Consider the following 25,006-nt stretch of genomic DNA (forward strand, 5'->3'; position numbering starts at 1 on the left):
GCTTAATATGTCCTCCAATTCCATTCATATTGCCACAAATGATAGTATTCCTTCTTTTTATAGCTGAATAATATTCCATTGTGTATATATACCACACTATCTTTACCCATTCATCCATTGATGGATACCTCAGTTGATTCCTTACCTTGGCTATTGTAAATGGTGCTGCAATAAACATGGTAACAACAATCTTAATTGTATACTGACCCAGCAATACTACCCTCCTCTGTCCTGCAGGTCAAAATGGTTAGAGTTGAGGTTCCCATGTGGTATATTTCGTTAAGATAATTTCAGTTACTCCCATTCCACAGTCCTAAATATCCAAAGCCTTGACCAGTCTTAGATAACAAACCAGGAATTATACTTGTCCATCATAAGCTAACTTTTTATGAGAAATTCAGCTCCAAATGGCAGGAAGAAAGAAATAAAAGCTTTACCAAGATTTACTACTAACATACTGACCTAAAAAGTAATGTTACTTTCTCAAGTCTACATTTCCTCCATATAAAAGGATTTAAAAAGTTGTACACATGGGAGGAGATCATGCTCACAGTATCTCAATGTGTCCCCTTCTCCCTACTGGGTGCAGTTGTTTTTCTTCCTGACTTAATAGATTTTCTCAGACCTCAAAATGTTCCTTCCACCCACTGGCACCCCAACCCCAATCTGCAATCTCCAAAGCCAAGCTGAACCCCTTCTTTATTCTGAGAAAGATTTAAATCCTCTTTCCTCTAGTTCAACCAGAGGTTCATAAATTCCCTGTTTGCAAGGAAAACAGAAAATAGAAAATCACATATAACACAAAAATGATTATGTGGTTTATAAATATCCTGACACATGTGGTCAAATACTAACATGGATGGCATGGCTGAGTTGACTTTCAGGCCTGAGTCCCTGTTCATCAGCTCTCTCTAGGATAAATAGCAAATCACAATGATAATAACTGTCATTTACTACTAAGCTCTGAAATAGAGACTTGAAAATTATTTTCATTTCTCTATTTAAAATATGTTTCATTTATCAACAAAAGCACAACAGCCTCAAGAGGTTAGTTAGCCCTGATAATTGTTTTTCAGATGAGGAAAATAAAAATCAGGTAGAAAGCAGTGGAGCTTAGATTTTTGACACAGGTTTGTGGAAATCATAAAGTCTTTCTTACACCCAAAGTATTGTGTTCTTAAGTTTACATTGCCACGGCAAGGAAGGACAAGTTTTGGAGTAACCACTTTGCTTCAGGTCCTCCTGCTCGCTCCTCTCACCCTTCAGACTTCACACACTGTGTTTGGCTCCAATTGCATGTTCTGCTCCCTGCCAGCCACACGTGTCTCTCTCCTGTCATTACAGAGTGTCTGCAGACTGTCCAGGGATGCCACACCCAGCTTGAACCACATTAGGACCTTCCTTTCCTATGATTTTCAGACATCTTAGAAGAAACTAGACCCAAGAAGCGTCTCATTTCCTTCGAGAACTTTCTCTAGTTCTGTCCCAGAGTCTGTCTCTAGAATATAGCCCACCTCCATCATTCCTGCCCCTCCCGGACCTCTAGTCTCCTGGGGCTCTCCTTGTCTTCAGTCCTCTCTGAATAGTACCTCCTGATCCAGAGTCCAGGCATAACACTGACCTTGCAGAAGCCTCTCATTTGTTCTCCTGGAAATCTCTAGGGCCAACCTCACACAACCCATTTCTCTCTGGCCTCTTCTTGTTTGAAGCTTACTTCCCTGCTATGTCTTGTGCTGAAGCGTGACCACCACTCCTGATTGAGGCTGGTACTTGTCTCCCCATCCCCACCTTCCCTCTCCCCCTCCCGCTATCCTCATTAGGATACCCCTTCCAGGCTGGTATCCTAATGAGGTTGATATCCTGTGACTCGCTCCTGGGACTGGAGGTAGGCTGCTACTTTGCCCACTTGAGCAGGTAGGGACCATATCAGCTCCCCCTTTTGAGACCTAGAAAGACTCCTCAACCCAGGAAATACAGCATTTTTTACCTCAGTTTACTTTCTGTCTCTGACGACACATCTTTCTGATGCTCTTCTATATGGTGTCTGTAATTCTATATATACACAAAAGCACCTTACTCATGTTTTTTTTTTAATTGTAAACAAATGGGATACATGTTGTTTCTCTGTTTGTACATGGAGTCAAGACATACCATTTGTGTAATCATAAATTTACATAGGGCAATGTTGTTTGATTCATTCTGTTATTTTTTCCTTCCCCCCACCCCTCTTTTCATGTTTTTAATAAATACAATAGCCAAAAAGGAAAGGGAAGGGTAATTTCCTTAGGCCCTTACCTTCTATGGAACATGGGGAAAGATGAGAGAGAAAGATCATTAATGCTCTCATTTCTTCATTTTCCATGCTGAAGAGAGATGGGACTTTTTCCTAATATAGAAATCTAATTTTAATCAAGATCTACATCCCCCAAAGCACTAAAACTTGGACAATTTATGCACTGCACTATTTCTCTTTGGTCTTCTAATGGTGCTAAACAATACACAAAAGGCCAGAAGCAGCAGCTGCAGAACATACATATGAGTTCATGAACTGATTATCCAAGCCTCAATACAATAGGGTTGGCCATACATAAATTCAAGGGAGAATAACAGTTATGATTGTATTGTCAGATTTAAGAACACAGTCACGTGTGGATGGGATATTGAATCAGTAGCTGGGAAAAGGGTCAGTTCTGGACTAAGGCACACTAAGTCCTGCAGACATATGACTAAAAAAATTCAGACCCAGGACAATTTCAGGAAATACTCATGCTCTTCTTTAATTTCCTAGAATTCAGCATCAAAATTATTTTGTATCTCTTCAACTTTTGCATACTGAACCCACCCTACAATGTGTTCTAGCTTTAGTGAGATTTTACCTTGCTTCTCTGAGCACAGCAAATAAATGACCATCAGATGGCCTAATGTATGTTTTCCTACTTTGCTATTGTTTTATTTTTCTTATGTTTTCTTATATTTTTATTTATCCTATACTATATTTTTCTTACATTTTTAGAAATACCTTTTGTCCTTTGTGTTTTATTACTAGCCCTCTTAGGAAAACTGCAATTTTTCTTTAATTAATGTATCTCATTTGCCCTTGTTATTTTTTCCAAATTCCCAGTAGAATTTATTTCTTATTATTTGTAATTTTTGCAATATTATTGGTAAAGGGAATCCATGTCCATCTGGGAGTGTCTCCCCTACACCTTTCGCTCTGTCTCATGGCACGGTAGTTTGCATATTGCTTGTTAACATTGCTAACTAACCCCCCTCAGAAACCCAAAAAGAATAAAAAAAAAAAAAAAAAAAAAATTTTTTTAAAAATTTCTGAGTCGGCAATGCCTTATAAACTCAAAATGCCATCGTTTGAATACAGATATACACTATACCCTTGGCCATCATTTGAATGACTGCTTTATTTTCTAAGGTTTTCTAAAGGACCCATTGTCTGAATTTAATTAGCCCACTGTCCTGCCCTGTTTAGAGAACTGAACCACATTTCCAGGGCTTTCTGTGTTCCCCACCCAACCACCTGCTCCTTCACAATTGCAGAAATTTTTTTTAATAATAATAAAAGCGAACCTTTTGCAAGCAACTTATTTTTTCAGCTGTTCTACTAGTTCTGTCGTTTTTTTAAATGTCATGAAATTTAAAATAATTCCTGCTGGTGAATTCTTTCATGCAGCTTGCAAAAATAATCAGGTTTTGCAGCAAAACAGCCATGGCAAGTCCATCTGGCAGGGTTGAAGTTCTGCAGAGTCTGTTCTGGCCAAAGTACATCCCAGTGACTCCTGTTGTTCTAACTTAGCTACATAAATACAAATAGCATTCCAAAGGCACACCAAGATCCAGGGGTAAAAAAAATATGTTTCATTTTGTAACTTAGGCAACAGCAATCACTTTCTCACAGAGACAGCCTGGGTATAATTTTATGCCAAGCAGGAGAGTTTTAACAGTAAAATTGTTAAGAAACTGTCAGAAAGTTGGAATTCTGTGACTGTGTGAGCTTTCCAAAGGACATAAAATAATTCATAACCCAGAAATTTAAGACTCTTGGAATCACAGTTTTAAAAATTTAAGATTTGGAATAAGATATAAGACCTAAAGACTATTTATTTTTATTACCTAGTTGCTTTAATTACACAAGAAATACATTGTAAAATTTTCAAGCATAACCAAAGAGTATAAGATGGAGAACAGAAGTCTACTGAAACTTCCCAGTCCCCTGCCCACTGTGTTACATCCCAACGGTCACTACATCCAGCTTTTGCTGACATTTTATTACAGAGAAATTAAGTTGCATCAATAAGTTAATGAATATCAAAATATGTTAGATACATGCATGTGTTATTACAAAAATACATAAATTAATATGTTCATGGTAAATTCCTTTCCCTAGAATTTGACATGCTGGCTTATTTGTTGTACCAGGGATTAAACCCAGGGGCACTTAACCACTGAGCCACAACCCCAGCCCTTTTTTATGTTTTATTTAGAGACAGGGTCTCGCTAAGCTGCTTAAGGTCTCACTAAATTGCTGAGGCTGGCTTTGAACTTGGGATCCTCCTGCCTCAGCCTCCCAAGCTGCTGGGATGAAAGGTGTGCGCCACTGTGCTGGGCTGAGCGTGGTTTTTTGCCTTATTTTACCTTTATACATTTGAACACATTAACAAACCACTTAATCCTTTTACATCGATAACATAGTCCCTACTGTTGCCTATGTTGGTGATAATGGAGATAAGTGGCACAAAACCAGGTAAGCTTTTTCCTTAAGAGTTAAGTCCCCTATGGCCTAGCTTTGTAGACACAAGGTGTTTTTGAGGATATCTGTTTCAATGTTCCTTCCTCAATTAAAAATCCTTATTGGCCTTAGGATTGGACCTAGACAAGTACCATTAAGTTAAATCATTGAAGAATGTGGGTTTTTTGGTTTTATTTTGTTTTGTTTTCCCTTCATAAGTAGGGCAACCCTCTCTGTACACACATGCATCAGCCAGAAGATTGTAATGAAGAAGAGAGGGAGAGATGACAGATTGCACAGTGCCCTGGACGGTCAGCTAGCAACACACAGCAGGTACAGGCACATATTAGCCCTTGCTGATACATCCTCTAAAAGATGCCAAGTAGACATAGATAGAAATGTCACCTGATGGCCTCATGAAATTCCATCAGGCACTCACCAGCAGGTCCCTGATCAAGTACAATACCCACCTCATCAACCATTTCAGACCCATTATTTCAATCTCAAATTCAGTTTCCTAGGACACCACTTTTATCATGTCTACACTAAGAAATCATAGCCTGCTAGTGGACAAAGTCCTAATTCCTTAGCATGACTCAAAAAACACCTCACAATCTGGCCCCTGCATCTTCCTCCAGCTTCTCTTCAACCCTCGTGTCTTCTCACTTCCTGCTTGCATTTCCCTGTTGCTGACATGCTATGCCACACATTCCAGCCTTTGGTTTCATCCATGAGGACAACACCTTTATGCTAATCTGCTTAACGATTTTCTTTCATTCTTCAAAGCAAGATTTAGACATCACCTACATTATGATGTGTTCAATCGCCTTCTCCCAGGACAGTAAATTATATCCCCAATCCTCTACCTACACAAAATCATGGTTAGAGTAGATCTAGGTTAAAATCCAGGCTATGTCACTTACAAGTGCTATGACCTTAGACAAGTCCTTCACAACATCTATGAGTTTTTCAATCTATAAACTAGGGATAATCACGGTCTATCTCATTGATTAATGGTAAGGAGTTAATGAGGAAATGCGTGTAAACCATTAAGCATGCTGCAGAGTACATAAAATTCTCAAATATTTGTTTTCACTAAAGATGATGAGTCACACATATAAAGTACCTGGCAGAGAGTCTGACAGGAAATAGGTATCAAGAAATACTAGTCCTCTCATCTCCTATTTTAGTTATTGCACTAATTACATATATATACACATGTATGTCTACACACACACATATATATTTGTGTAACTGTTCTCCCCATGAAAGCATATGCTAAGAATAGAATCCATATCTCATCCTTCTTCATATTTCTGTCAATCACTACAATCCGGGAGCACAGTAGGCACATGAATGCATTTTTATTTAATCAGCAAAGTGAAATTTCAACTCCCCACAAGTCAACTTGCTGATTACTCCTTAAAGAAAAGCTATGATTTTCCTCCCCGGTGTTTGGCTCACAAGATTCCTCACACTTGAGAGCTTCTCTTTTTGTGTCCCCTCTGCTTCAGCAAAGAATTCAAATCCTCAACACATCAATTTCCTGCTTTGTTGACTTCCAGTTTGTAGAGCATGAACCACATACCTAGAAACTAGGTGCATACTGTTAAGTATCACAAGCAACTGTTTCCTGGGCATGTCTGTATCAGATACTTACTGCTGCACAACAAAAATCTTAGCAGTTTAAAACAATACATTTAAAACAATAATAAATGAAAATAAATAATTATTTCTTACAGTTTGTGTGCAGACTGGAAGTTCCTTTTTTGTTTCCCCAGCGCTCCCTCAGGCAGTTGCATTTAACTAAAAAGTCTAGAAAGACCTCCCTCCATGATCTGGTAGTTGGTGCTGCTGGATATCAGCAGGAGACCCTGGATTCACTTCCACACAGATCAGGACATTGAATCAGCTTCCTTTTGAGGAGGTCAAAGGGCATTTCAAGCAGGTGAAGCTAAAACCTGCAAATCCCCTTGAGGCCTAGACTCTGAAACTTACATATTACTTCAGTCATCTTCTTTTGGTCTAAGCAAGTCATCTTAAATTCAAGACATAGAGAGAGACTCCGCTACCTGATGGGAGGAGCTACAAAAGAAAGTCCATATGTAATCTGCCACAGTTGACTTGTCTCCTTAAGGAGGTCCTAATCTACGCAGTTGATTACATTTTTTTCTAGCACCTGCAAAACTCAGCACTGTACCTTCCACGTGGGGTTGGCCAATAAATCCCTGTGGTTCAATTGAGGGACTAGTGCACTTTTTATGTCTTGAAAGTTCAGTCTTGGGTTTTAATCCTAGTTCTTTAATTCAGATGTGTGAACTTGGATATATTATCTTTTCTGATGCTCTGTTTCTCCTTTTGTAAAACAGAGAATACCTGCTTTCCACCATGATAATATTATAAAAAGCACCTGACACATAGTAGATGCTTATGAGTGTGGTTTCTATTCATTATGGGTAATTTTTCTTATTTTTTATTTAAAATGTAACCCAAGTCAGGCATGGTGGTGTATGCCTATAATCCCAGTGACTTGGAAGTTTGAGGCAGGAGGATCATGAGTTCAAAACCAGCTTCAGCAAGTTAGCTTAAGCACCCCTGGGTTCGATCCCCAATACTCCCCCCAAAAAAGTAACAAATTAGTGGTCCACAGGTCATAACCTGTTTCAAAGATTGCAAAAGTAATAAAATTTATTAGAATTATTTGGGATAGTTTAATCACCAATAAGATTTGACACCAATCAGAATGACCCTGGTTCACCACATATTTATCACATTAACTAAAGCATCTAATTCTCTATTCCTATTTTTGTCTTCAGTTCAACAAGGGTACTCCTTTAGAGGCTGTGTTAACCTATAGCATATCTTTACATTCAATTTAAAGTTGGAGGAAAATCATATGATGTCTGGTGAGTCTAAATTCAGACATTAAGATGTAGTGTTAGGGACTGGGGCTAGATAGAGTGCTTGCCTCACGTGTGCAAGGCACTGGGTTCGATCCTCAGTACCACATCTAAATAAATAAATAAATAAAGATACTGTGTTCACCTACAACTAAAAAATATTTTTAAAAAAGATGTGGTATTAGAATGTTCAATATAATATCATCAGTTCTACTTCCTCCCAACCATATATAAAATGATGAGAAATTAAATGAATGAAGTACAATGAATTCCTTGGAGAGAGATTCCGCCTATTCACAAGTAGCTACAATTATTACTATGTAAGAATTAGTAGCAATATCTTTAGGTTTAAGGGAACACTTTCTAAATGATTTAACTCAAGTTTGAAGATAAAATTTTTCAGCAGTGTGAAAAATGTCAGGCGGTTAAGAGATCTCTTCCTAGTACAATTCAGTATATACCTTCAATTCAGTTGGCACCAAAAAATATTATAGAGTCATAAAAATGATAATAAATGTATTCAAGGGAAACTCCTAATCTTATCACTTTATTACCTTGGTGACCTATTAGTTCAAATTAACTCATTTTCATGGAGGGGCTTTTGGGGCAGCTGTGAGGCTGCTGTGTTAGCTACAGGAAGTTTCAGACTGGCAAATTTCATTCAAATATAAACCTCTAAATTTGGCTACCTGGCATTGCAGGATCCTGTTGTTTGCAGTATGCAAAATAAAAATTATATACCATCCCACTTGGTCAAAAGCTATGGGCTCTTCGATATTCATTTTAATATGATTTCTGGAAGACTGGTAGGTTGAGAGGCAACTGTGTGAACATAATGTATTGAACAAGGAAGATAAGAATGTGAGTTTCCCTTCACATGGGGAATGACAGCTGAGGTGCATGCTGAAGGCCCCAGGTTTAGACTTTTGTCTCCCAAACTATAAACTCTGAATAGAAGAAGAAATAACATCAGCTCTGAAATCTGTCCAGGAAATCCTTCCCAGTCCCATCTAGGCCCTTAGAATTCTTCTGTGTTCTATGAGATGAACTGAAGAGGTGCATTATCAATTATTTTTATATGATCCATCAAAAATTTTCCCAGTCCACCACAGAGTGGATGGTACCAATTATAACTATAAAATAACTAATTTGATGAAAATGTTCCATATTATATACATGGTGGTGGGTCAAAATCCACCAAATTATATGCTTAAAAATTGTGAATTTTATTATATGTAAATTATGCCTCAATAAAGTCCCTCTCTCAAATAGAATATCACTTGAAAAATTAAGAAGTAGATATATAATCAGACAGGGGAGTATACAATCCCACTTGATCTTTATAAGCTTTTATATAATCATACGATCTCTCTGGACGTCCGTAAGTCTCCTTTATACTAGTGTTTACAAACAATAATGCTTTCCTATTTTTATTTTTGAGTTATTAAAATGCTTAGGAAACTAATGGTTAAGAAATCATAGGCACTAAAATCAGAGAGGTCCTTGTTTGATCCATCCACTGCCACCACTACAACCAGCCTCTTCCCAGAGGGGAACTTGGGTTATACTCTCGCTGCTTCAGCTTCCTTATCAGTAAAATGAAAATAATATTACTTATCTTCTGAGGTTGTCATGAGAATTAAGTAAGACAATACATATAACATATTAAAGCATAATAATGCCTAACTGTGTTTATGAAACTACTACCAGTTATTGTTTATGAATTACTTCTATTACAATTTAAATCCCTGCTATGAGAATCATAGAAAAATAAAAGTTTTTGTGTTGTGTAAACACCAATAAGGCATCTACATCAAGGTTCAATATTTAGGAATTCAATTCTGCTCCAGGGAGGCTAGATGGTCTCAGGTGGGGAGAGCATACCCACAACAAAGCCAGATTCTGTATAAAGCAAATTTTAATGAGTTTTTGAGCTGGTGAAATGGTAAGGAAAATCTTTAGATCTGGAAGTAGGAGAACAGAGTTGGAATTGGAAGATGGGAAAAGGTTTGGCAGAAATTAGACATTGAATGATAAAAGGTAATCATGTTAAAAAGAAGATTCTCTGAGGACAAGTATCCAAATTGCCTTCACATGCAAAGACCAGCCTTGAGCTGTAGCCAAAGCTGGGATGCTGAATTTATCCTGGGGACTCTAGGATTAATCCAGGGAAACTGAAAGGAAATCAGCTCCCAAGAACTATAAATATAAATCTTCTGGAGGAAAGCAACCTCAGTTTAGGACCCCAGCTGTTCACACAACCAGATAGGTCTCAATAAAAGATCACCAATACATAAAAGAACCAAACCACTCTGAAGGAGTCATCAAAAGCAATAAATTTAAATTCACAGAACTTTTAGATACTATAATTACCAAATTCAAAGTATACAATAACTTAAATAATGAACAGTCAACATGAGTCCATCAAAAATTACCAAGAAGACAAATAAAAAGGAATATGTAGAAAAGGAAAAATATGAAATCAACATAAAATACTTAATATATGAGTTAAATAGCAAACTAATAACAACTGAGAGAAGAATTAGTGAATCAGACATAGATCTGAAGAAATCCATATCAATCTATCCAAAAATAAAGAACAGAAAATCAGGGATATAAAGAAAATAAAGAAAGATTATGGAATACAAAGAATAAAAGTAAAAGGTCTAAAATATATCCAAACAGTTTCAGAAGGACAGAATAAGGCAATATTTGATAGATAATGGTTGAAAAATCTCCAGAATTTATGAAAGAAATGAATCCCTTGACAAATGAAGTATGTCCTACACCAAGCAGGATAAACAAAATGAAATCTACCTCTTGATAAAATGACTTGAACTTGAAGAATCTTAATGACAATGGGAGTGTTAAAAGCAACCAGAAAGATTGTAACAAAGAATAACTGTAAGATTAATAGCAGACTTTTCAACAGCAATCATGGAAACCAAAAAACAGTGGAATGATATCTGTAAGTACAGAGGAGAAGAATACTATACAGTTATAATTATAAATCCAGCAACTATCTTTTAAGTACAAGGTCAAAAGAAATTGTATTTTTCAAATTAATAAAACCTGAAACAGTTTAATACCAAAACCACCTACATTTAAGGAATTTTCTAAAGAATTGATTTAGAAGAAGGAAATGAATCTAGAAAGTCTGGAAGAAGAGCAGCAAAGAAAATGGTAAACATGTGAAGTAAACCTAATATATGTTTACTTAATAAAATGATAATGATCATTCATGAAGTTTTAATTAAAAAAAAAAAAGAAAATTATAAGAAAACAGCACATGCATGAAAATTAGGAGAAGAGTGGTAGGAGTTAATGTCCTCAGCTTCCTGTCTTTCAGTGACAGGGTTAAGATGCTATTTGTAGATTTTAGTAAACTGCATGATAAAATTTTATGAGTAACTATAAAGAATGGAAATAGAGTGTATAATTTCCACAGCAGGTAGAAGGAAAATTACATAAGGGAAAAGAACAGAAGAGGCTTCTTTTTATCAAATATTTTTTTTAAAGTCAACTAGACTTGTAAAATCTCTGTAAATCCTTTTGATATAAAAATTGAGCTGAGGAGAGGACAGTGCTGATAGCTCCATGGTAGTAATTACACCATGCCAAAAGGAGGAGGGGGAGTGAAAGAAGAGGCTAGTGACTATTGGTGGTAGAAGAGGAAACTGGGAAGACTCTTATAGCTGAGTCATCAAGGGTGAAGGGACGGTGTCAGACACAGGGGCAAATCCTGGACTCTCTCCAGGCCTAGAGCAGAAGTAGGAGGCAGAGCCACGGCAGCTGATGATGGAGACTGAGGGGAGAACAGGGTGCTATTTTGGTAGTTATGGGCAGCTCTGGTGCTGGAAAGTTCCACACATCAATCTGGGCATGTGTACTTTGATTCAAAGAACCTTCCTCCTGGCCACAGCTTGGACATAGCAGTTTAAGGAAGTAGGCAGCAAAGGTAGGAAAAGAACATGGGACATCTCCCCAAGCAGCACCCAGGACAGCTACCACCCTGCCACTCCGAGCTCATGCTGGAAAGGAGGCTGAGGCAGAAGACAGACAGTATAAGGGTTGACACAATCCTTGAAGGAAAAACCCAGCTAGACGAGAGCCAGAAACTGGAGGGTAACACTGGACAACATGGGTCCTGGCAGAATGGGTTATATCTATGGATTAATCATGCAAATATGAGGGGACCCTGATCTGTACCCACTCCTGGCCACTACATGCCCAAGAGTTCCCTCCTTCCACCCAAAAGTGTGAACTTACTACACAGAAAAACACAGAAAAAAAAGCAAACTTAGAAGAATATAGCATAGATTTTAGATTTAAAGGCACTTAAAAATACAGCAGGTTACAGTAGTTTCCCCCCCACCCCCACCATGATCCTCAGTTTCATTTTCCAGTTTCAGTTACCCACAGCCAACTGCTCTCTGAAAATGTTAAATGGAAAATTCCAGAAATAAACAATTGATAATTTTTTAATTGTGCGCCATTCTGAGTAGCATGATAAAATCTCATGCCGTCCCACTCTGTCCTGCTCAGGACGTGAATCATAACTCTGTCTAGTGTGACAACACTGTATACACTGCCCACACGTGAGTCACTCAGCGGCCTTCTCAGTTGTCAGGTCACTGTCTCGGCATCACAGTGCTTATATTCAAGTAACCCTCATTTTACTTCATTATGGCCTCAAAGTGCAGGAGCAGTGATCCTGGTGATTTAATTACAGATTGTTTTATCACTAGTTAGCATTAATCTCTTACTGTGCCTAATTTATAAGTTAAACTCTATCATGGTATGTATAAGTAGGAAAAAACATAGTATCTTCGGGGTTTGGTACTATGCACAGATTCAGGCATCCACTGGGGGTGTTGGAACATATCCTCCCAGATAAGGGGGGACTAGTATAATAATGGCTAATGAGTATACACTTCCTATTCTGTGCCAGACGCCATTATAAGTGCTCAACATCTTGACCTCAGTTAATCTTCATGTACCTAAGATCCAACAAATAACAAGAGGCAGTGCTGGAATTCAAACAGGGATGCTCTGGTTCCAGAATCTTTACTTTTAATACTGTGCTGCCTCTGTGTGGGTGGAGGAGATTTTGCCCACAGAAGGCAAAATTCTTGGTTGGTGCTAGGAACTGAATGTTTACATTCTTCTCAAAATTCGTATGTTAATCCCTAATCCCCAATGTGATGGTATTTGGAGGTGGGGCCTTTGACAGATACTTAGGTCATTATAGGAAGAAACACAAGAGAGATGATCTCTGTCTTTGCCATGTACTCAGGCAGACCCAAGAGGGCCTGTTGGGGGCTGTGCCATGCGGACAGGGCCTGATCACATCAGCGCTGTGATCAGGAAGTTAATTAGCATAAGCGCGCTCAGGTGATTTATCACGGCTGTATTCAGTTAAGTCCACCCGCTTACAATGCGTGCACAGGTGTTCCCTAGCGGGCCTGCTCGGGCCTGCTCCTTTTAACCCTTGCTGTGATGGGGCAGCTGGCTCCTTGCCTGATCGCAACTGGCGTGGCCCCGCCCTCCCTCTCCTGGAGGGAATATAAGTGTGTGTGTGTGTTGGGGGGGGGGGGGGAGGCGCAACAGTAAGGAGCAGCAGTAAGCAGATAGAAGCAGCTAGCAGAAAGAAGTGGAGAAGCCATTAGCAGAAAGGAAGAAGAAGAAGCAGCAAGCAGATAGAAGCAGCGAGTAAGGGCAGCGTTGGAAGGCAGATCGCAGAGCGGAGAACTGGGAACACATCTTTAGGTTGCAGATCACAGATAGGCAGATCACAGTACGTGGGAGGCATCATTAGGAAGCACCTCAGATAGACGCACCCTTAGTTCACAGGATGCAGGACGCACCTTTAAGAAGCAGCAGAACTAAGAAGATAAGATCTCTGAAAGTGTAGTCTCTCTCTCTTAAGCAAAGTCTCTTTCTCTCCCATAAGCAAAGTCTCTCTTTCTCTCTCTCTCTCTAAGAAAAGCCTTTCTTCCTCAATAGCCCAGGGAACAAGCAAATAAGCGAGAAAGTAGCCCACTAAAAGAAAGATAGAAGCAGTTCGTTTCCAGTCCACCACCGATAAAGACCCACGCAAATTGTTGCTGCAGGCGGTGACAAATACCCGCGGATTTGGCACCGCAAAGAGTCAGTGACAAGGGCCCTAATCATGACCTCAGACTTCCATCCCCCTGAACTATGAGAAATAAAATTATCATTTAAGTCACCTAGTCTATGATATTTGTTATAGAAGCTGGAGCTGAGACTAAGACAGTTGGGAAATGATGGGTTGTCTTCAAATATTTGAAAGTCTGTACTTGAAACAAGAGTTAAACTTAGTCTCTATGGACTGAAACGATTAGAACCAGGAGAGTGGTCTCTTTCCAGCCTGCTGTGTAATAGTCAGAGTTCCCCAAAGAAGAAATGGGCCCCCCAGAAGGTGCTGATCGTGTCACTGGCTATTAGATACACCTAGTGTTGGTAAAACGCAGAGAATTCAAGCACGGAGTGGGTGGTTGGGTGAGACTCTATAAAATCTCTGCAATTCCTGAGAATCTATAGGATCTTGAGGGTCAGGACTAAAAGCTCAGTTCCAAAGAACTGGATATCAACTGTATTCTCCACTTACTTTGCTCAGGGTCATCCTGGAGTTAGAACTGGCAAATGTATGTGTGAAGACTCTTATGTGCCTGGATAGCCTGAGTGTCTGTGTCCTCCTTAAAATTCATGTGTCCTTTAGAGGGTCAGCATAGGCATCACCTCCTCCATAAGTGGGGAACACCACTCACTCCTAAAGCCACTGCAGGTGCCCACACAGCCCCACCTTTTCTTGACCATGCTTCTCACACTGCAGATTGTCTGTTTCATCATCAACCTCCCCTGTGTTGTTTTCCAGGGCTGTAGTAACAAATTACCACAAACAGATGGCTTAAAGCAACAGAAATTTATTTTCTCAACATTCCAGAGGTTGGAAGTCTGAAATCGAGATGTCAGGGTAATGCTCCCTTGGGAGCCACTAGAGAAAAATCTATCCTCTCCTCTTCTGAACTTCTGATGGTTGCCAGCAATTCCAGGCCTTCTGTGGTTTAAGATTGTATCACTCAATTTTCTGCCTCCATCTTCATATAACCTTCTCCCCTCAGTCTGTACCTTTGTGTGTCCTTCTCTTCTTATAGGGACATCAGTTGGATGTGATTCAGGGCCCACTCTATTTCAGCATGACCTCATCTTATTTAAGTAATTATGTCTTCAGAGATCCTATTTCCAAAAAAGTTTCATTCACAGGTACCAGGGATTAAGATCTAGGAGGGAGGCTGCCAATTCTGTTTCAAAGCAGCTCTGAGGCTACAGAGAAGACAACAGTCACCCTCCCAAGCTAAAAAAAGAAAAAATTATGGACAAGATTTTATCATGGTGTAAGATATGTCCAAGGAATATTTCAGGGTTGTGATCTGTTTATGAGTCTTGTGACAGGTGAATGTGTGGAGATGGCAACTGTGGGCAACAGAACTATATTGGAATGTGGTAATAGGAAGAAATAGAATCATCATGTTAAAAGCCTTAGAATGAGCCAGGCGCAGTGGCTCATGCCTGTAATCCCAGGAGGCTCAGGAGGCTGAGGCAGGAGGATGCCAAGTTCAAAGCCAGCCTCAGCAAAAGTGAGGCACTAGGTAACTCTGTGAGACCTGTCTTTAAATGAAATACAAAATAGAGCTGAAGATGTGGTTGTCAAGTACCCCTGAGTTCAATATCAGTACCCTCCCCCAAAAAAGAAGAAGAAGCCTTTGAACAAATATAAATAATGACTATTCAGCACAGAAATCCGTGTCCTCTCTCCAAAAGGTTTGTTTTACTATGATATAAAATTGGGTCATAAAATCTTCATATTAAACTTTTTGTTTAATAAATTTTTATAATAGTAAAAAAGAAAAAAATTCAATCTATCCTTTAGGGGGACACAGTTTAACCTACCACATCCCCCAACCCCCACATCAATAGATGGTGGGTTCTCTGAGCACTGAATCTTCATTCCACATATTTTTATTGTGCCTATTATGAACTACATTCTGTTCTGGGCAATAAGGGCAAGCCACAGTCAAGGTCACTTACATTTGGTGGAGCTTCTATTCTACATGGAGATTGACAATAAAATGCAGCCATTAGGGATTGAAGACAAATGCTGAATGTATATGTATACGTACACACACCCAAAATACGCAACACTTAATACCTGTTTGATGAATAAGTATTGACACAAATAATGAAACACAAAGGATATATCACTGTATTTCACCCAGCCAGTGCTTGTCAGCAGGTTTACCAGAATCTAAGAGTTGGGTTTCTCTCTGTCCCTTGTAAAACATTGTTCTTTAGTACTTGAATTCTTACTCTGTTGACACCCACAACCCAATACTCAATAATATATTCTGAGTATCAGAAAATAAAGCTTGTAGAATGCATTCCTAGTTTTTTAATTAAATTTGAGCTCACGCCTAAAGAACACACGTGCACTCTGTTTGCTTTCCAGGGCAGTGTCAGCTCCTCCCAGTCTCCCTTCGCCCAGATGCCAGGTGAGTAATTCAATGCAATGGGCAATTAATTCCCCTTCAAAATGAAACTGAGCATTTGGGTTCCTGTTTTTTGTTTCTTTGTTTTTTTTCTTCACAGCTGCCTTACATCACACTTTAACAAATTTGATCTTTAAAATGACTATTTTCAAAATGTAAAATCAGACCTCATTCAGTCAGTCCTCAGCTTAGAATCCATTGTGTCTTGAAGTCAGCCTGTAGATCCCCAGCCTAGAAGAAAGTTCTTGGGCAAAAGCAAGCGGAATTAAGCCCCTGACAGTTTTAATACATCTAAAGTTCTGACACAATTTGATAGACGAGGTGCCTGCTTTAGACAGAGAAAGATACCTGAGGACAGAGATGTGGAATTACCATTAACTGGGTGCTCTCTGCACATCACCCACTCAGTTGAGCATGATGTATTCATTTCAACATACATCTCATTAAATATTCCTGTGGGGATGGAAAAAGAGCATTTTTTTTTTAACAAAGTCTATATTGCCCAGCCTGTCCTGGAATTTACAATCCTCCTGCTCAACCTCCAGAGTAACTGAGATTACAACTACTCTGCACCAAAAAGGGGGAATTCTTAGTAATTGTTTGGGTCACTCTAATCCACACACATGCACACACACAAAAACACCCCTTCCAGAGCTCAAACTCAGAAGTGCCATAGGCCTTCTCAATAGTTTTAGAGCCACAGAAACAAAAAAGAGCTTTAGAAGATTCCAAATAAACAAATGTCTCTATGTTAAGTTTTCAAATCATATTTTCTGCCATTGTTATTTGCTTCCATCTGCTCTCTTCTATAGAAGGAAACTTTTGCAGCTTCTCTTTTCATCTAGAATTCTTCTTCCTCCTTTTAAGGAGAAAAAGATATGCTTTAAGAGAGGTTTTTCCTTCGTGGTTGTTTTTATTTAGAAATTGGAAATAAAGGTATGACAACCTGGAAGCCTTGTTTACATATTCTTCATCCTGTTCTCAGCTTTAACCATTCATTCCTGTAGATATGAATTAATGACATGAAACAGAAATCTATTTATTGATACTAACTTGCATTTACACAGATTTTTTTTCCCAAAGAACTTTGCTTATAATTAAAATTCTAACTGCAGCCTGCAAAATACATGAATAGATTTGAAGTTTGGGGGTATAGAATCTAAGATGAAAATAAAGTGAGTAGAATTATGCTAAAGGTTTTGATGGGGGAATTTTGATTGTTTCTTCTGAATGAATAAATTTGCGTACAATTGTTGAACACAACATGATGTTATTCAGTTTACGGAAAATGTGTAAGACCTGAGCTCTGCCACGGTGGAGCTTGCAGATTGGCTGGAAAGACACTTGAAAGAGTCATGAGCATAGTACACATAGCATCATGCGGGGGTGGCCCAAGTTCTGTGTATGTCCTCATGCAGGACTGAGTCATGATAACAAAGAGGAAAGGTTTCCATGAGATGGTCTTCTTTCCCCCAAGAGTGGGTGGGACAAAGTTCAGAAGTCCTCTGCTCTGGTTGCGGGAAGTGAAGGGAAACATCACTTGTGTCTTTCCCCTAGTTCCACCTTCTGTGACTCAGGGTGTTGGTCTTAGCTAATTAGACCACACTGACCCTACCATCAGCTGGAGTACTTAACCATGGGTTTTACATGTTGGTCTATACCCCCAACTATGTTCTAAATGATCATGTATTTCTTGCTACAATTAAGACACTGGGTCAGAAAGTAGTTAAAAAAACACATTTCTTCTCTTCTGAAACCATCTCTCTGGCCTTAATGTGACGCTTCAGTTTCAGCTTTTCTGACTTCCACCCTAGCTTCAGTACCACTCTTCCTAAACTCAGTGCCCTGGAGAGCTGAATGATGGCCACAAGAGGGCAGCAAATAACATCAAACGCCTCAAAGCCAGAAAGATTCTGTGTTCCTCTAAAATTGGCTTCTGTACAACCATATTATCCCAAAGCAAGCCCTCTATTGATGCCTTCTCAATGAGAAACGTGGTGTTAAAGGTCAGTAGACAAAAGAATTAGAAGACAGAGTAAAAAGCCTCTGATCTGCGGTGGAATGGTCTGTGTCACCTCATCTGGAAATTCAGTATCTCAGGTAATAAGCCCAGAAGCAGTCTTGTATTACAGGGACAGAGCTCAGAAGCTGTAGAAAGATGCTACATTCAATAAAATGTAAATTTGACTTAGATCTTTAAACCCAGCCCTTTCCAAGAGTAGTGCCCAGCTACACACAGAAGGCCAATGTGTGCTGCCTGTGTGAATGGTTCAACAGTGACGGTGGCATCTAAAAGGAACTCATTCCTAAAGGCGTAGTGAATATTCCGGGTCAGCACAGTTTTTAAAAGTAACGCAGGCATGTCTCGAGCTTTTCAAGACGTTGGTTTATTTCTGCTTTAACGTTGGTGTCAGGCAGGTGTTGGGAACGTCATTTCACACTAGAGCCACTCAGTGGCAACCGAGATGCCCTGACATTCCTGGGGTGGGAATTTCTGCCCACCTGTCTTTCCTTTGCCAACAGGTTCGCCGGTCATGTCAGGTTACTATGGCGTCAGAAGATCTTTTTTGTCTGACTCAGACTTCCACAACAGTAAACCGTTTTCAAATGACATCTACACCTCCAGCGTGGCGAAGCCCTTTCCCTGCGAGTCCTCGGCAGGACAGAGCCACGCGGCGCTGCTGGAGTCCTACCTGGCGGAGCCCTACGGGGACTACCGCCCGCCCGCCCTGACCCCAAGCCCGGGCTCTCTGTTCAGCGCCTCGCCGCTGCCGCCGCTGCTGCCACCACCCTTTCCCAGCGAGCCGGCTCACTTTGTATTTGTGAGTATGCGTTATTTCAGGAGCAGGGAGTAACGCGAGGAGGCGGCTCCCATGGATCAGCCCCGCCACGCGCTGAGCAACTAGCTTGAAGTGGGTCTGACTCCTGGAGACCCCTGAGGCTGCTCTGCTGCTGTCCAGAGGGGCCAGGTCAGGCCGGCTCTGCCAGGACACCTGAGGGAGCCTTGCTCAAAGATCGATGTTAACCTTGACAGCAAGCATCCATCTAGGGATTTGAACTAGAAAAGCTATAAGGTAAAACTTACATTCATTTTGCTAATAGCCTATAGATTTTGCCACATTCCCCCACGCTATTGGCACAAGTCATGATCATTCCTCCTGCCCATAGAGAGAAGCATGAAGTTACATCTAAACACGTCTAGGTGATCTTTCTGCACAAGCCCAGGTAGCTTCTCCTTCCCACCCAGCCCCCTACCTCCTGCTTTCCCAAAATATTACTACCATAAAACGTTGTTCTCTGGATTCTTCCAACAAGACGAGTTCATAGAGATCTGAAGGATGCTAAAACTCTTCATGAAAACTAAAACTATAAAACCTTCTTGCCACAAGGGAATGAATCTCCAGAGGTGGAATTTTAGAGAAAAGGGGGTGGGAAAGGGAATTAACATTATTGAGTACCTTTTCTATGCCAGGAATCTTTATGTGCTTTTGTTCATTTAATACTTGCACTAACTCAGGAAATGTTTATGAAAGTCCCATTTCAGAGATGAACAAAGTGAGGTGCTCAGAGTCAGGAGGCGAGTAGTAGCACAGCTATGAATGAATCCAGCCTACTCCAAGAGAGGTAGGCTTGAGGAGGTAGCACCAAGCCTACTTCTTTGCTCACTCAGGTCAGGGCAGCCTCCTCAGCCCACTTGCAAGCTCACTGTGTAGTTGGAAGTCTACTCCTTCCAAAAACTGGCCAAGGGCTGGCTTTCCCACTTGTATAAAGGGTATTCTGGGACTCAGAGAAACCTGAACCTCAAAAAGAATGCAAGCGATGCTTTATTGTAAACAATAGAATGCTAGGTAAATGGCCGTTTTATTCTTCTCACATTTCACTCATTTAATGTTGTTTTCTGGGAAAAGAAATCTCAATAAATATAGGAAATCTCATTCAAGAGTAAAAAGGACCTAAACATTCCCCTCTGGTGTCCCAGTAAAGCTGCCTGGGTAGGTTTCAACAACAGAGGGAGGGTCCTGAGGCTGCTCTGGAAGCGTGATCCAGCAGCAACTCTTATAACAGCAAAGCATCAGCTAATGCATAACCCTGTTCTCTTCAGAGGGACTCGTGGGAGCAGACAGTGCCTGATGGCCTCAGCCAGCCGGACCCCATGCCCGCCGATGCCCTGCAGACCTTGCTACCCAGCACCAGCTGCCTCTCCCAACTTGAGTCAGGAAGTGCCATGCAGCACAGGAGCTCCGGCTGGGGGGCCTCCCTTGCAGGCACTCAGTCCTATTCGCTGCACACACTGGAGGATCTGCACAACACATCCGGGTACCCCACACCACCTCCTTACCCCTTTACCCCTTTCATGACGGTGTCAAATGACCTACCACCAAAAGTGGTGCCTCTCTCCCCAGATGAGGGGACAGACCCCTCTTCCCTTCATGACCCTTCACCTTGGACCAAAGAAGATGGGAGTGTGACCTGGGGGACATATGAATGCCGCAGAGCTTACTGAGGGTGTGGACCAAAGGACTTCTGTGCTTTTCTTTAAGTTGGGTTCTGTATTCCACGAATTGCTTTAGGTGTGCTGGTTCATTCAGAACTGGATTATCAGGACAAGCCATGATACCACCTTTGTTAATGGACGATGGCATTTATTCACAATCTTCACCATCAAAAAAACCCCATTGAAATACAATTCAGTGTCAATTAAATATACCATGGACCATATTCTAGTGAGGCAACCTTACAGAGAGGTCATTTTGGAAATTTAGTAGCCAATTCCATCCTGAATCTTCCATTATCTTTGAAATGTTGTTTTTGGCACTGATTTTTTTTTTCTTAAATTATGCAGATCATAAAACATAATGGTTTTCCTAATTTTTCTTAGTCATAAGTCATGTATATTATTTAATAAAAGAGAATAGATAGAATATAACATAGGTTGGGGCACATAAAGCAAAATTCACTTTATACCACATGACTTTGAAGAGTGAAGTGTTATATGCATTTCCCTCTTTGCAAGGACTTGTAAAGGCCCAGTAAAAAGATATGGCACCGCATGTAAATGTGTTACTGTCAATAAAAGAGGATGAGGCCCAGAGATTGTGGTTTTTTTTTTTAAATACATAGTTTCAACTCTGCTTTAAAGCCCAGATGTCAAAAAATCAATTCAACCCAAAAAAGTCAAAAATTTTGTTTGATTGACAGTCTAAATTAAGATAGACTTGGTCTCCCTGAGGAATAAGACTAGGATTATCAGAGTAGATGAGTAAAATGGACATTTGGTGATCAAATCAGAATCTGTGCATTTTAAAGAAAATACAGAAAATTGGACTAAGCTGTTGGCAAAAAACAGACCACAGAATGCCAAAAAGCAAAGTGGCATGGAAGAAGGACATGTTGTCAGGTGAGTCAGTGGCACCACACAGTGTCTCCTAACTATGCCTTGCTGGTGGCTTATTGGTCAGAGATGTATAGCTCTCACTGTGTGAAAATGAAGAAACAACATCTGAAATACTAATCTGTCTCCCATAAGTCTGATTGGTGTGGGTTCCTTTGCCAAAGATGAAAACCCCCCACCAAGCACTGTACCTGCCTGCAGGCCACACCCATCAAAAGTGCCCTGCACATACTTTGACTGAAACTGCATAAATCAAGGCCCACAAATTACACATCTTTCTACCACGGTCCTTCCTTTACTTCCTTTCCACATCTTTCTGATCCCTCGGGTCCCCCTGACCATCCTCTGGAGGCCAAGACTCTCGTTTTCCACCTAGTTGCCCACAACTCTTCAATGCAGGCTCTATCACATCTTCTACTAGTATTCATTCTCTGCCTCAGCTTAGGTAGGAGTCCAGATTCAAATAAAGGGATTTGTTCACACTCAGACATGAATAGTTGGTATTTTACCTTCTCTACTCCTTTAAGGATATATTCTGGTTCAGCAAACACCTTCCTAACTTATGGAGTACCCGCAGATATGTTTGGGTAGGAAGCCTTCCTTTACCTCACACCCCAAAGCTCTCTCGCTGGACAGCAAATCAAGAATGAGCCTCACCTGCTGGGCAGTGCTGTTCCAGGCCAACCAACTTCCTTGCTCCCACCAGCTCTTTTCTGGCAACCTGATATATAATTTTTTTCCTTTTCTTAAATTTCATTTTTTATTGACAAGCAGTAATTGTACCCACTTCTGGAGATACAATGCAATGTTTCAATACATGTATACATTAGATAATGATTGAATTAAGGTATTTAGCATATCTATCACCTCAAACGTGTATAATTTCTTGTACATGTAAAACAATAAAAATCCTCTTCTAGTGTTTTTGAAATATATAATGTATTACTATAAACCAATATGGTTTGAATAGGAAGGGTCCTCCAAATGCTCATGTGCTGAGGGCTTGGTGTAGTGGAATGGTGTTCAGAGGTGCAGCTTTTAGGAAGTGATTGGATCATGCGTGGATCATCAACAGATTTAATCCATTGAGAGCTGAATGAACTACTGAGAGGGAGTGGGCCCTGGTTGGAGGAAAGGTATTTTTTGTCTTGTCCTCAGCCCCTTCCATTCTCTCTTTCTGCTCCCTGACTGCCGAGCTGAGCAGCTTTCCTCTTCCATGCTCTTCCACCCTCATGGTCTGCCTCACTTCAGGCCCAAAACAATGGAGCCAACTGACCTTAGACTGAAACCTCTGAAACCATGAGCCCAAATAAATCTTTCCTCCTCTGAATCGTTTTCCTCGGGCATTTGTCACAGCTACTGAAAGCTGACTAATACACTGACTGTAGTCACCCTACTGTGCAATGTCACACCAGAACTTATTCCTTCTAAGTCTGCACTGTTTGACCAGCTTCTACCCATCAACCCTCTCCCCTCTTCAGCCTCTAAGAACCATTATTCTATTCTCTATTTCTGTGAGATCAACTTGTACAGATTCTGCACATGAGTGAGATTGTGGTATATTTGTCTTTCTACACCTGGCTTATTTCACTTAACATATGTCATCCAGGTCCTTCCATGTTGTCACATAGGACAGGATTTTATCTTTTTGTGGCCGAGTAGCATTACTTTGTGTCTATCTAGCACATTTTCTCATTCATTTATCCAATGACAGACACTTAGATTGTTTCTATATCTTGGATATCATGGATAGAGCCACAACAAATATGCAAATGCAAATATCTCTTCAATAGTATAGAGTTTCCTCAAAAATTTAGAAACATGACTACCCTATGATCCAGCAACGTCACTCCTGGAAACATACCCAGAGGAAATAAAATCAGCCTGAACTTTATTTAGCTCAATATTTGTTCTTCAGTGAAAGGTAGCAACAACCAGTGTGGGAGAGAAAAACTGCTCTTTCTCCACTCCAGTGGGAACTGGAGCCTCAGTCCTGGTTTCTAATAACTTTGGCAGAGTCATCTGTCACCCAGCAGCAACTTACACCTGGACAATGGATCTCCGCATCAGAAAAAAGAGATCTGTCCCTCTCTATGGATTTAGGGATCCTCATGGGGGTCAGAGTAATTTTTCTGAATTGTGTAAAATTTATAACTACTCATCATTTGTTACTAAAAAGCAACAACACAATATTGTTCATGTAGCATATATACATGTATATGGAGATATACAGATATTATATAATATATATCATATATGGTAATATAATGGTTATAGATAATGTCTACATATCTCCAAATAACTTTTGCTTTTTATAATTATGCTAAATATTAGACATGCTCCTATCACTAACTAGGATGTTATCTACCCATGTATTATGTCCATTCATCTCTTCACAACCTGAAGTTGCATTGGTTCTCAGATAAGTAGAGTTCAGCCAACAGACCTCCAAACACAAGAAAAGGCAGTGAGTGCAGTGGTGTATACATTCTTCTTTAAGCATTGAACCCCTTTCTTGGTGTTTAACAAAGTCAATTAATAAAAAAAGGAGACACACACAGGCCCACACATGATACTATCCATTTTGGTTATCTAGCCTAAAAGTGCTTAGAGACAATAGGAGTGATGCTAATGAATTCCAAATGATAAATGACTTTTAAGAAATCTGTTTAGCTTGCCAATGTGTTTCTAAACTTCATATAATTTGTTTTTTTGTTCTGGGAACATTTTTGTTAAAAAGTGGGGAAAAAAAAGGTACAAAATTGAAACAGGAAGTAATTATGTTTATTTCCCTAACCTATTTCCCATTCGAGTTCTCCCAATTCTCTTCGTTGTTGTTGCAGTTTTAAAAATTAATTTCATTATAAAAATTATCATTTACACTGTCATAATTGGAAATGACTACTCATGATCAACAATTTCATTCCACCACTCATAAAATACCATGCCCCTAACAATCCAGAAAATGGAGTATTTGTCTTATTTTCTACAAAGACAGTGCTCCCTTCTCAAGTACTCCCAATTTTCTACTGCATGTGAGGACCAACCACACCTTTTCATGCACAATACCAACATATGGAAAAGTGCACATTCTTCTCTCCCCCTCCTTCCTTGAACCTGCTCTTCTCTGACTCACAGCTTTCTGAAGAAAGACAGCGAAAATTAAAGAGCTTAGATTCAAAACTCCATCTCTTTCAGGCCCTTCCAGGATTTAGCATATACGTAACATTTAAAGTAAGCAGAGATAGTGATGTCAAATTCAAGCTACTTAAGAAAGCAGACTACATGAGAAAGTCAAAAAGAAGCCAAAAGTGAAACGTGCCCAAGCAAAAACTCAAATGCAGACAATCATCCTGTGAATCACTGGAATCAGACATGGTATGGAGTTGGAAGTGTTTCTATT

At 40.0% G+C, this 25,006-nt stretch overlaps 1 protein-coding gene across 1 annotated transcript in view; it reads left to right on the forward strand.

Annotated features, from left to right (window-relative positions):
* Pou2af2 (POU class 2 homeobox associating factor 2) overlaps positions 1–21,209 on the forward strand; it is a 38,242-nt gene extending 17,033 nt beyond the window's left edge. The window contains exons 3-5 of the mRNA XM_047519407.1: positions 16,172–16,214; positions 18,735–19,033; positions 20,314–21,209. Of these exons, the coding sequence (XP_047375363.1) occupies positions 16,172–16,214; positions 18,735–19,033; positions 20,314–20,715 (744 nt within the window). The 3' untranslated portion in view covers positions 20,716–21,209. The remainder of the gene's footprint in view (positions 1–16,171; positions 16,215–18,734; positions 19,034–20,313) is intronic.
* Positions 21,210–25,006: the final 3,797 nt, after the last annotated feature.

The sequence above is a fragment of the Sciurus carolinensis genome, chromosome 11, assembly GCF_902686445.1.
Source record: "Sciurus carolinensis chromosome 11, mSciCar1.2, whole genome shotgun sequence".
Lineage (NCBI taxonomy): Eukaryota > Metazoa > Chordata > Mammalia > Rodentia > Sciuridae > Sciurus > Sciurus carolinensis.